The 13374-nt window shown below is 35.9% G+C and overlaps 1 protein-coding gene across 5 annotated transcripts in view; it reads right to left on the minus strand.

Annotated features, from left to right (window-relative positions):
* LOC115210863 (tether containing UBX domain for GLUT4) overlaps positions 1 to 13374 on the minus strand; it is a 57019-nt gene that overhangs the window by 25864 nt on the left and 17781 nt on the right. For all 5 annotated transcript variants that reach the window (XM_036502081.1, XM_036502082.1, XM_029779625.2 and 2 more), the window contains exons 9-14: positions 13181 to 13209; positions 10644 to 10668; positions 8342 to 8408; positions 7264 to 7336; positions 2983 to 3131; positions 25 to 87 (exon numbers count right to left, since the gene is read on the minus strand). In XM_036502081.1, the coding sequence (XP_036357974.1) occupies positions 25 to 87; positions 2983 to 3131; positions 7264 to 7336; positions 8342 to 8408; positions 10644 to 10668; positions 13181 to 13209 (406 nt within the window). The remainder of the gene's footprint in view (positions 1 to 24; positions 88 to 2982; positions 3132 to 7263; positions 7337 to 8341; positions 8409 to 10643; positions 10669 to 13180; positions 13210 to 13374) is intronic.

The raw sequence follows: 13374 nt of genomic DNA on the forward strand, positions 1-13374 counted from the left end.
CAATAATTAATTAATCATACTTACAGAGATGAAATACTGTGTTACTATCTTCTAAGTTGTCTCTCACAAACTGATGTAAAGCAGCCACTGTAACATTAACACATAATTACACTGATTAATGATATCAATAAATTATGATTACAGTAACAGAACTTGGTATTATCTATGACTTATTTCTTTAATATATCTTCTGAGCAAACCTTGAATTATCTTTGTTTCCAAAGAAATAAATACAAGCCAAATATTTCCATCGTCAATATTTACACATTCCTGAATATTTTGCCATAGTTCAATAAAATAAAATATTTCTGAATATGTAATAACCCTCCAGAATGGTCTTTTGTTTCCTTGATGATCTATTTAGGTGTCATTCCTCTCATCTTTACAGTTAAACAGAAATATTTAATAAATGTGCAACCATATCAGATTATCAAACTTACTGCTGATAAATTTTAAGGATATTGTTTCTAGAAAATAATTGTTTGGGGTACTATTCCAGGAATTTCAAACAAATGAAATGGACTTCTGGTTTTAATTTACATCTTTACTTGACTTGAAACAACCCTAAATATAAATTGTATTAACTTTGAGTGTACTAGTATATTTCTATCTTGTCAAGAGCTGTTCCCTACTAATTTGTGTTTACAGAAAGACCCATGAATCCTAGGTATCATAATTTGTAATTTTTCATCAATTTTTCTTCCTACATATCCTCTAACTCAAAGTAAAAGAGAAAAAATGAATAACTACATAGTTACCTAATTTACTTAATTTTATTCTTATCTTTGTATGAAAACATTTAAAAGTTTATTTCAGTTTTATTGAGCTTTATGGACCACACAATTATTCACTTGTTGCAGTAGAAAATATAAAATACATATCTCATTCTATGCTAGATTATTACCTCTGTCTTAATGAAGGCAGAGGTATTGTTTTCAGTCATGTTTGTTTGTTTGTTTGTCCGTGGGCAAGATATCTCAAGAACCACTGGATGAATTTGGATGAAACTTTCAGGGATGTTTGGCCTCGTGACTGGCATGAACTGATTATATCTTGGGATTGATCTGGTACCAGACAAGGATTCTGGATTGATTACGATCTTACGTTAACTTTCAAGTGTTTCTCAATTATCTTCCTATAAGGCTGTAACTATTTTGAATGGTGAATTTGTTAACTTTGGCTTGTATCAGATAAAAATAAACTATTTATTACAGTTACTAAATTTTCTACAGCCACCTTCACATTCCATGACTACCTTTGGGATCAATCAAGTACCAGACAAGGATTCTGGATTATTTTTCCGTTTTTTTTACTTAATTTTGAGAGCGGTCGGGTTCATTTTTAGTATTCTTGTTTGTGAGAGCAGTCAAGTTTATTTCAGACTAGCAGTATCGCCCGGCGTTGCTCGGGTTTGTAAGGGAAATAACTATATAAGCATTTTTAGAGAGTTATAGCCAAAAAATGCATTAAAAATGGAAAAAAAATTAAGGTAAATTTTTTTTTTAAATCGTTGACACATCGTAGATATTTTTAGAGAGTTACTTCCCTTATATAATAGCGAAAAAAATGCATTAAAATGGAAAAATATGATGGTAAATTTTTTTTAAATCGTAGACTCATGCTAATACCCAGAAGGGCTCGATATGAATCACGACTATAAGATATCCGGTTTTGGTTACACTGCACCGCAAAATGTGGGAGTAGTTAGGAATCTAAATCGTAGGAGACAGACACACAACTTCACTTTTATATATAAAGATATAAGCCACGTAGTTATATACACATACTTTGTTATATACACATTCTTAAAAGAAAATGTTATTTTGAACACAACATTTATAAAGAATAAAATATTTTTTGGTTTTTCTTTTAAACGGATGCATACATTTATTAATAACTATATATAAGTGTTATCTGTTTATACATAAACACTGTTTCATACTGCAAGCTCGGCTCGCCAATTAATACTACCAAAATTTAACGACAGAAAGTAAAATAAAAACCAATTTACCTTTTCTGTATTGTTATAGCAATTCGACCGTCCGTGTGTCTTTGCAAATGTGTTGGAATGAGAAGTGAGTTGTGTTTTGGCGCCTTTTTTACTAATAACAAACACACACGTGTTTCTATGTAGTTGTTTGAAACGTTTGTGTTTGTCACTGTCATATATGTGTATGCGTGTGTGTGAGGAATGACACACACACACTCACGCACGCACACATGTACATCAATGCTTTCGGAGTGAAATGTTAAAATATTGAGTTTTCTCGAATTTTGTCTTAATTGGGGGTAAAATTGAAAGAAATTTTGTATGGCATGACCCAATGGAAGTACTTTGAAAAATCATGGGTAAACTCTAATTGAAGAATTTGTGTGAGGAGTAAATCGTTATGTATTTATTTGTTTCTGTTTGCTGTGTTTTTTTTTTTAGTAGTGGTTTAAGGTACACTTCTCTCGTTTTATCGAAGTAGTTTCACTTTAATTGTTGCAAACTTGCAAAGAGAAAGTCGTAGAAATTAGAGTGATAGCGTGAGTGAATCAGATCGCTCCGTTTTTGTGTGTGTGTGTGTGCGTGTGCTATAGCCCACACTAAGAAAAGCACTTGACTCACACACCACAATGTGAGTTTTCTCTAAATTTTGCTTAATTAGGGTTGAAATTTTAAAAACTGGACTTGGCACGACCCGATGCATTCTACTCTTAAAAATGCTAGGTAAATTGTAATTGAAGAAATCCTATATTGTAGATTTCTATAAGAGACAAAGGGAGGCAGATAAAATCTGCCTTTTATAATAAGAGATATTCTCATTTTAAAAATGATCTCTGGCTAATTGTTGAGAGGACGTTGGTATTGCCTTGGCAAACGTTTGCACTCTCTGAGTGCTTGTTATAAATATATTTGTTTCTGTATTATCAACTTTATACTGAATTATTTGACAAGTACTATTTACAAAAATATTCTAGAAATAAAAATCTACATACCTTCTTCTTTAGGATGGAATGTTCCCTGCAATACCATACGATCAGGAAAATGTATTCTTATAGTTGCTGCTTTGTATTTTGCATACTTTTGAAACAGTTTGGCTTCTTTTGCAGACTTTGTCATTAAAGGCACGTTTTCAAGCTCTTGGCTGTTCATATACACCAAAATAAATGGTAAACAGAAATTAGTTTTCATGTAACAATATATTTTAAAATGTATATTTTAAATGTCTAGATGACATTTCAGGAAGCCATTTGAGGAAAGTATTTCTTAGAGCCAGAACAGATATCTTCCTTTCATTAAAAGAAAAAAAAATTAACAATTTCATTAAATATTATATTTTGTTATAAATATTTATATTTTTATTCAAGAACTTGGATATCTCAAAGAATTGCCATAAAGAAAAATCACTATGAACTAACTTTATACAATGTAATTTCTGTGAAGAATCAGTGAGATGTAATTTAATATAGTTATTTTAAGATATTATGAGACATAATAATAATTTTAAATATTCAAAAATATTAAGTTGGAGAGACATTTATTTAGTATAGCAGCTGAGTGCTTTGGTACAGTTTGCGTGGTATGAGGGGCGTTCAATAAGTAATGCCTCTGACCCACTTGCAGTTGTTTGATCTAGCTGAAATTTTTCATGTGCAATTATTTATATCTCTATAGATTAAGTGGCAAATTACAGCTCTGAACTAATTGTGGTTTCTGATTTACAGGTGTTTGAACTGAGTCAAGTGTGAAACGGAGCCTGTTGAGTGTTGAGCAGTGATGCGGTTTTTGTATTTGAAAGGATGCACACCACGGGAGACTTTTGATGAAATAAAAGTAACTTATGATGATGATGCCCCATCATATGACCTTGTAAATGCTGGCATCGTGAATTCAAACATGGTCGGAACTTTGTGGAAACAGTTCCCAGATCTGGTAGCCCCCTTCTGCCATTGATGAGGCATCTGTCCGTCAAGTTGAGGCTGCCATTTTGGAAGATCGACGCATAACTATTCGCCAAATAGCCCATGAGGTTAAGATTAGTACCAGGTCTGTGGAAACTATCATTCATGACCATTTGCATATGCAAAAGGTGTCTGCCAGATGGATTCCCAGGCTGCTCACACCCTTCCAGAAGCAAGAACGCGTCGATTGCACGAGGATCAATTTGAAGATGTGCCAAGAAGATGAGTCAAAATTTTTCAAAAGACTGATTACACAGGATGAAACCTGGGTCCATCACTATGATCCAGAGACCAAAGCCAGTCAATGCAGTAGAAGCACCGTGACTCACCTCCTCCAAAGAAGGCAAGGGTGCAGCCCTCCGCTGGCAAGGTCATGCTCACAGTCTTCTGGGACCAGGACGGAGTAATGATGACAGATTTCTTGGCAAAGGGTGCCACAATTACAGGAGTCTATTATGCTTCACTTTTGAGGAAATTAAGAGAAGCTATCAAAATCAAGAGGCAGGGCAAGATCAGCAAAGGCATCCTCCTCCTGCAGGACAACGCTCCGATCCACAACTCGCGTGTCGCCAGATCAGAAGCACAGGCGTGCGGCTATGAACTCATCCCCCATTCTCCCTACTCTCCTGACCTGCACCCTCTGATTTTCACCTCTTCCCAGCCATGAAGTTGTTTTTGAAAGGAAAGCGTTTCCCAGATGATGCAGCCTTGATTTCTGAAGTCACGTCGTGGTTGGAGGACCAAGCTGGGGTCTTCTACAAAAACGGTCTTGAGAGCTGCATCAAACGATGGGAGAAATGCGTAACTCTGGGTGGTTCCTATGTAGAAAAAGACTAATAACTGTGCCAAGTTTCGTTGCTCTACTGCTATGGGAAGTGGGTCAGGGGCATTACTTATTGAACGCCCCTCGTAGCAGTACAGGAGAAGAACAAGGCCCACAACACCTACAAGACTACTAATCAAAATGATGTTTTCATTATTTACCAACTGCTGCTGATCCTTCAAGTCCCCTGCCATGAGGATTTGTCGACTTTGAGGTAACTTCTTACTCTTACCTCTCAACCATGATAACAACTCCTTAAGCACTACTATCAAAGAAAAATCTTCCACATTTGTCTACAACTCCACACTGCACACACTCAGCAAAGCTGCTGTCTCACCACACTTCTGGTCACTCAAAGCCAGTAATGCTACCAGCCCTGACAATGCTCTTTCATTTGTCTTCAAATGATCAAAGTAGAGAAAGTTCATATCAGTATTAAATATTTCAATCATTCTCTCTATGTAGAGCTAATCCAATCTTTGGAAACATACTAGTATTCATAAAAAGGGCAAACTTTCTAACCTTGCCAACCTACTGCTCCCACTATTTCTCTCACTATCGCATATAAAACATGATGGAAGCAGTTGCAAGCAATAACCTTCTCCAATATCTCAAATCACACACTCTTTCTCTCTTCATTGACTATGATTGTTTTTTTTTAGACTCCAGATCTCGGAATCTGCTCTTCCATATTACAAATGGTACTTTGTCCTAAAGATGTTCAGCAAAAGTAATGTTGCTTCATTGGACATCTGCAAAACCTTTAACCATGTCTAGCATGAGAGATTATGCTTACTATATGGAATTAATTTGTCTTGTTCTTTGGATTACTGTGTGCACTGACTCTCTCTGATGCAAATGAACAACTCTGATGTAGCACAAAGCATGATTATGTGCCCCAAAACACTTCCAGTTCTCATTCTTACTTATAACACACAATTCTGTAACCGTTAACACATAAGCATTACCTTACCAAAATACAACCTAGATATCTCACACTGAACCAGAAATCCTCTTTGAACAAAGACATCAAAACCTTCTTCAGCAAGGAACAAGACAATCTAGTCTCCTTCAAAAGCACAAAACAAAATCACAGGCCAGATCAAGGAAGCAACCTTGTAGTTTGCTTTCTCCAAGATTAGACCAAATGCAATCAAAACCCCTTAAAATGGCTACTCAATGATTCTTCCTAGAGACCCCTATATACATAACATAGTTGAATTTGTATCCCAGAGACTAGACATCCCCTTCAGGGTCAGAAAATATTTCACTTCTGATCAATAGTTGACCCTCTACAAAGTTTGAGTAAAACCCATAATGGAATACTGCCCCCACATCTAAGACACAAACATTAGACCCCTACTATCATCAATAAAAATGCCATCCAACTGATTCACCAAGACACTACAAAATTCTGATCTACAGATATGCTGGCTCATCACTATTCTCTCACCATTACAACAATGTTCCTCTGAATTAGTTTCTTACATGCATTATCTCCTTCAGATCCACCTATCACCTCTTGTTATATCTCTGTCCCTAATTCTCATATGAACAACTCCTCCCAACCCTTCCTCTTCACAATATGATCACTCTGGAATTCCCTCTCAGTCCCTATTTTTCCTGCAGATATTGACTTACTGAAGTCTGAACAACTGTATAAATTTCATTAGTCTTGGATGGCCTGCAAATGTAGGCACTGGTTTTCCTCAGACTAAGACAAGAAATATATAGTTTGTTGCTGAGATTATCGACATATTCCTATACTTAACATTGTGACTTTAAATGAGATAATGTGATATGATTATCATAATACCCATAGACAGCACTGTGCAAACTTGTGTAGCATTAAAATTTCTGAGATACTTAGATATCAAGTCTTGTTTTTACTTTGAAATCCCAATATAATGAGAAGGGAATATTATAATATATTAGTATATTATATGATTACATTGCTTTCTAGATTTACTTAACTTCAGTTTAATTCACTGAAAAACAAGGATTTTCCAAAATAAGTTGGAGTTATCTTGTAGTGACTTAGTCTTAGATATACAAAAAAACAGGATGGTCATGGTTTTGGTCAATCAGAACTGAGCTGGAGTTAAACAGTGACAACTCAGAATTATTTTGTTAATTCTAAGAAATCTATTCCAGCTCCAGGACACCTATACCTGTAAATTATACAAACATGAACTAAAGCTATGTGAGACACAGGTCTGGAGAAATATATATGGAAATCAGAAGTTATACTGTTTAACTCTTTTAGTATTTAAGCCAGCTATATCCATCTCAAATAATTGACCTATTTTATGCTAAAGCCAGCCAGATCAGGCCTCTCACATTTATCCTACAGAGTCATAACAATAAACAATCACATCATTGAAATCTTGAAGCTAGTGCATGATTAATTCAAAACAAAATGAATAAATAAGAATTACACTTAATTGAAAAAATGAAATAAAAAAATAATCAAAATTTATTTATTAACTCACAATCTTTTCTGAAGATCATGCATCATAGTCATCACATCTGCTTTTGTAACCTCAAAAAATTCATCAGGAAGATCTATAATACAGAAAGTGTCATTTTTACTCCTTTCCTGTACATATGTTTATATAAGTACACAATCTATGATATTTCAATTAATTTTGAAAATCAAGTTTTTGGAGGAAATTAGTAAACTAACTGCCCTAATTAAGGTGGTGCTTGGAATGTATCTTAAAAGGTTCTGACATTAAACTATAAAATGGAAAGTTTTAATTTAAATATGAATACTTTAAAACAGGAAGTTTTGTATCATGGAACACAAAGAAATCTCTGGAGAGTTGGTATCAAAAAGGGCTTAAAATAGTGAAACTTTATGGTAAAGGAATGTTTTCAAAACAGATTAATAACATTTGAATAAAAAGGTAGCAAACTTTTTAAATTGAATTACTTACATTAAATAATAAAAAAAAAGGATTATTTTTTAAATAGTCAAGAGATGTCAAAGGACCAAGATACCTGGCACCTCTGCATCCTCTGGTGAAGAGGATTGACCTGTAAGAGTCTGTGCTGGTGCCACACACAAACACCTATGCTGGTACCATGTTAAAAGCACCCAGCAGCTTACACAGTAAAGTGGTTGGTGTTAGGAAGGGCAGCCAGCTGTAGAAATCAAGCCAAACCAAACAAACCTGGTGCACCTCTCTGGCTTGCCAGCTCTGGTCAATCCATCCAACCCATGCCCGCTTGGAAAACGGAAAGATGATGATGATGAATATTCCAAGATAATTATTGGTAATTATCTATCTCTAAGAGATGAAAGGACAAGCTAACCCTGTATGAATTTAAACTTAGAATGTACAATATTTAGTTTAATCCATTTATATTTGAAATTTAAATGTAGCAGGGCAGAAGTTTCGCCTTTCTTCCTTCTGAGATTGATAAAATAAGTATTACTCAAATAGTAAGGTCGATCTAGTAAAATGTACTCTTATTTTCCTTTTGCATTACTTGTGGCATTGTTCCTGTATAAGAAATTACTATTATTACAACCTAGAGGAAGGGGAAACATTGGTATTAACTTACCTTCATATGTAGTTTGTTCATTTTCCTTTTCACCTTGATAAAATATCAGAGTATTTCGTTCAGGTATCTATAAGTAAAAATGAGAGAGATAATGTATATACATATGTATGTATGTGTGTGTATGTGTATATATGTGTGCGTGTATATATATATATATATATATATATATATAACTGGAAATTCCTACGAGACAGCTTACTGAGTGCCACAGACCAAGTCTGTGGCTGGTGCAAAGTCCCTTCCAGACCTAGAGTTACGTGGTGGTAGAATAGTACGGTAGACAAAGCCGTTAGGGCAAAGAAACAGGCCTGGAAGGATGGGGGTAGCAGGGAAGGGTACCATGTAGCCAGAAGAGAGGCTGGGTGGCAGGTATACATAGCCAAGAGCGAAGCGGAAAAGAAGTTTGCCGATGTCCAGAGACGTGAGGACAAGAACTGAGGTATTTCGGATTGCAAGACTGTGTGAAAGAAAATTGTGATGTCACAGGAGAGAAATGTGTTCGAATGGATGATGGTGCATTTGCTTTTAGTGCTTGGAGAAGCCATTATGAAAGACTGCTGAATGTGGAGAATGAATGGGAGGAGGAGAGCCTGCCAAGTGTTGACCCAGTAGAGGGACCAGCTATCCGTATAGATAGCTCCCTAGCAGACAAAGCAATTAGAGGTATGAAGCCAGGAAAAGCCCCTAGCCCATCAGGAATCACTGCTGAGATGCTTAAAACATCAGGTGGTACGGGCTATGGCCTAGTCACCCGCATTGTAAACCAGGTTGTTCATGATGGAGTCATACCCAACAACTGGCGTAGCAGTACCATAGTCAACTGCTACAAGGGTAAAGGTGATGCTCTAGATATAAATAACTATAGGGGTATCAAACTGCTGGATCAGATAATGAAGGTTATGGAGAGGGTCATAGCCCAACTTATTAGGGAGAGAGTCAACTTGGATGAGATGCAGTTCGGTTTTGTGCTGGGTAGAAGCACCACTGATGCCATATTCCTGGCTCAACAACTGCAGGAGAGATACCTAGCCAAAGATAAACCCCTATACTTAGCTTTTGTGGACTTGGCGAAAGCCTTTGACAGGGTCCCCTGATCCCTTATCTGGTGGGCGATGCGGAAACTGGAGATTGACGAATGGTTAATAAGGGCTGTACAGGCCCTTTACAGAGAGGCTGTTAGTAAGGTTAGGATTGGCAATGAGTACAGTGAAGAATTCCGGGTAGAAGTTGGCGTCCACCAAGGCTCAGACCTCAGTCCCCTTCTATTCATCATAATCCTCCAGGCAATAACAGAGGAATTCAAGACGGGTTGCCCCTGGGAGCTCCTCTATGCTGATGACCTAGCCCTCATAGCAGAATCACTACCAGAACTAGAGAAGAAATTTCATGTGTGAAAGCTAGGTTTAGAATCAAAAGGCCTTAGAGTCAATGTAGCAAAGTCCAAAGTTCTAGTAAGTAGGAAGGCAAACTCACCACACACCCCTTCAGATAGGTGGCCCTGCTTAATCTGTAGAAAAGGTGTAGGTAAACTCCATAAGATGTACCCAGTGTAAGCTATGGACACATAAAAGGTGCAGCAACATCAAAGAAAAATTAACTGAGAAGATAGCTTTCGTGTGCAGCAGATGCACAGGGGCAATAGACACCATTGATACTCAGACAACAGATTCCATTACACTCCTGAGGAAGAAACTAGTAGTTGATAGTTTCTGCTACCTAGGTGATCAAGTTAGTAGCGGGGGGTGGATGCTCAGAGAGTGTTACCACTAGAATAAGAATAGCCTGGGCAAAGTTTAGGAAGCTTCTACCCCTACTGGCAACAAAGGTGGTTTTACATGTTACTGCACGGGTGCTTTTACATTTTGCTGCATGGGCGCTTTTACAAGTCACGGCATGGACACTTAACGTGTCACCACATGGGCATTTCTACATGTTGCCACACAGGTGCTATTATGTGTTACCACACAGGTGCTATTATATGCTGTCGCATGGGCACTTTTAGGTGACATTGCACAGGCACTTTTACTTGGCAACTCCAAATCATCAAATCTTATTTTACAAAACGAATTTTCACAGTAACCAGAGCCCTAAGAATATTGAATTGCAAACAAATTAAGCAATACACTCTCTTACTCAGGGTGCTTTTTAAAAACTCTCAGTTGTCGGAGTTGGACAAGTTTTAGTGCTCAGAAAAGAAATAACAGAAAAAGAAAACTTCAAATAATTACTAAACCTTTTAAATAGAGTAAATAAACTAAACAATAACAAAAGTTATTTCAATAAAGAGGAAAAAAAAACTTACCTGAAAATCATCACTTTCTTTATCACTAAAAACAATAAAAAAAAACTGTAGAATAAAAATATCGAGTAAGTTAAAAATACCTATGTCAACATGAGTGAAAAAACTTTTGTAAATTTTGAATATGGGCATATGAATTGGAGCATTCATTTTTTGGTATGATAATCTTTCAAGAAACTTATTTATAGCTAGACACACAAGAAATATTGTGATTTATCAATGATAAGAAAAAAAAAAATTTAAGATTTGAATTACATAACTTTGTTGTCATTGATCCTACCAAATTTATCACTATAAAGTGAAAGAAAGTAAAAAACAAAAAGGAATGGGGAGCAGTTTATTTGGAAATTTAGATTCAAAATAAAAATGAGCATGATACCTATTAGAAAATGTTACTGAAGATAATCAATGCAAGTGCCCAGAGAAATTCAGAACCCAAATTAAACATGTAATAGAGACCTAAAGACCCAATATGATAATAATATAAAAAGCATAGCTGAGTGGTTAAGAAACCAGCTTTCCAACTATGTGGTTTCAGGGTCAATCCCACCATGCAGCACTTTAGGCATATGTCATTTACTGCAGCCTTATGCTGATCAAAAAAGAAAATACCTAAAAGCCAATACAGAAGTGGAACATGAAATAAAATACATATGAAAATATGTGCAAATCATTTATTAAAACAAATCTAAGCTAATAAATTTTTTATAATGTTTTTTCGTGTCTTGGAACCACTTACTGTTTTTGTGGAAGCGCGTGACTTAGTGGGTAGGGTGTTGGACTTATGATCGTAACATTGTGGTTTCAATCCCTGGACCAGGCAACACGTGTTCTTGAGCAAAACACTTCATTTCACACTGCTCTAGTTCACTCATCTGGCAAAAATGAATAATCCTGCGACAGACTGACGACCTGTCCCAGTGGGGAATTTATATGCCATGAAACTGGAAAGCTGGCTCTTGTGAATCGGTACGACTCGAGAAGGTAACTTTAACTTACCTATGCTTGTCATATGAAAAAGTTAATATTATTTCTCATAAAGCCTCAGGTGGCAGAGAAGATGATACTTGTATCTTTCCCAATGGTATTAGAATTGCAAGTGAAGTAATTCCAAATGGGGAGGGAAGAAGACAGGGAACCAGTACTGGTTTGCTGGGAACTTGCTGCTGTTACATGATATCAGTGTTGTAATAATTAATGATATACCTACAGTATTGATTTCTTAGAAAAGATCTAAATATCTTGTCTCATGTTCCTCTTAATTTATTATATTGCTATCAGTAAAAGGGTAAAGACCCCACTTTGTTCATGAATGACCATGGGATTGCACCTAGAAAGTTATCCTCTGAGGCACAAATCTAGGTAAGGTTTTTTTAATGGAAGACCAGCAGTCATCCATGCATATCAGCCTCCCCTCTCCACACCACCGATGTTATCTAAAGGATGATATCCAAAGGCTGATACAGCTTGACATCAGTGATATCACAACACATTTCAAGAATTGAGAAAATTGGAGTTACATGAAATAAAGCATCTTACTTAAGAACACGACACACAGCTGGTTTGGGAATCAAACTCACTACCTCATGATTGTGAGCCCGAATCTCTAACCACTGAACCCAGCAGGGCTAAGACATGAACCTATATAATAATTTTCCATCAAGAGGTCCAAATGACCTCTCTTGATGGAAAATTATTGCTAACAAATAGAAAAATATTTGAATTATCAAATAAAGAGATAGACGTCATAATAGTAAATAGTAAGAACATTGCAGAGTGGATTGTCAATGATCACATACATACAAGACACTGTTTCTGTCCCTCCATTATATTTTAGCCTCTTACCACTTGGCATAAAGCCACTCCGTCTCTACTACCCACTCAGTAAAAGAAGCTTTTTGTTTTGCAAGTTACCTCACTAGTGCTATGAAAAAAAAAGTGGTTGGTGTTAAAGAAGGTCATCTAGCCATAGAAACTATCAAAACAGACATAAAGCTTGATACAGTCCTCCAGTGTTTTGGGTCCTATTGAACCTTCCAACCCATGTCAGCATGGAAGGTAGATGTTAAATGATAATTATATATCATCATCATCATTTAACATCTGTTTCATGTACTGGCATGGATTGGATGGTTCTCCCTCTTCCACAACTTCCTCCCACTTTAAGTGACTGGCACTTTATATACACACACACACACACATATATATATATATATATATATATATATATATATATATATATATATACACACATATATATATATATATAAAGAAAGAGAGGAGGGTTCTCCACCTGTTGAATGATGGGGATTCAGTTGTCTAATCAATCAAATTACTTGCTCTTTATATGTATGTGAATCTGAGGTTAGCGTAAGTAGCTGACCATAGACACATACATTTAGCATAAATAAATCTTCAGCAGAATCAGAGAGACATTGTTAATGATATTTTACATATATCTGTTGTCAAGCACTTGCAACCAAGTATGTCTTTAAAACTACTACCCCATATTTAAAAGTTAGAACCAAATCTACACTTACCTCTCTTGAGAAGAATTTCTGTCTCGCAACTGAAAGAAGACATTATTGAAATAATTAAAAATAAAAGAAAATAGTATTAAAATTGGGAAAAAGAAAAACTATTAGTTACAAGATAGTAGTTTATTTTTTAAAAAAGTGTTAATTCCTTCAACTAAAATTATTCTCTTTGCTTTTATTTTTTCTGTTATTGTTAC

This window comes from Octopus sinensis, linkage group LG4 (genome assembly GCF_006345805.1).
Source record: "Octopus sinensis linkage group LG4, ASM634580v1, whole genome shotgun sequence".
Classification (NCBI taxonomy): Eukaryota; Metazoa; Mollusca; class Cephalopoda; order Octopoda; family Octopodidae; genus Octopus; species Octopus sinensis.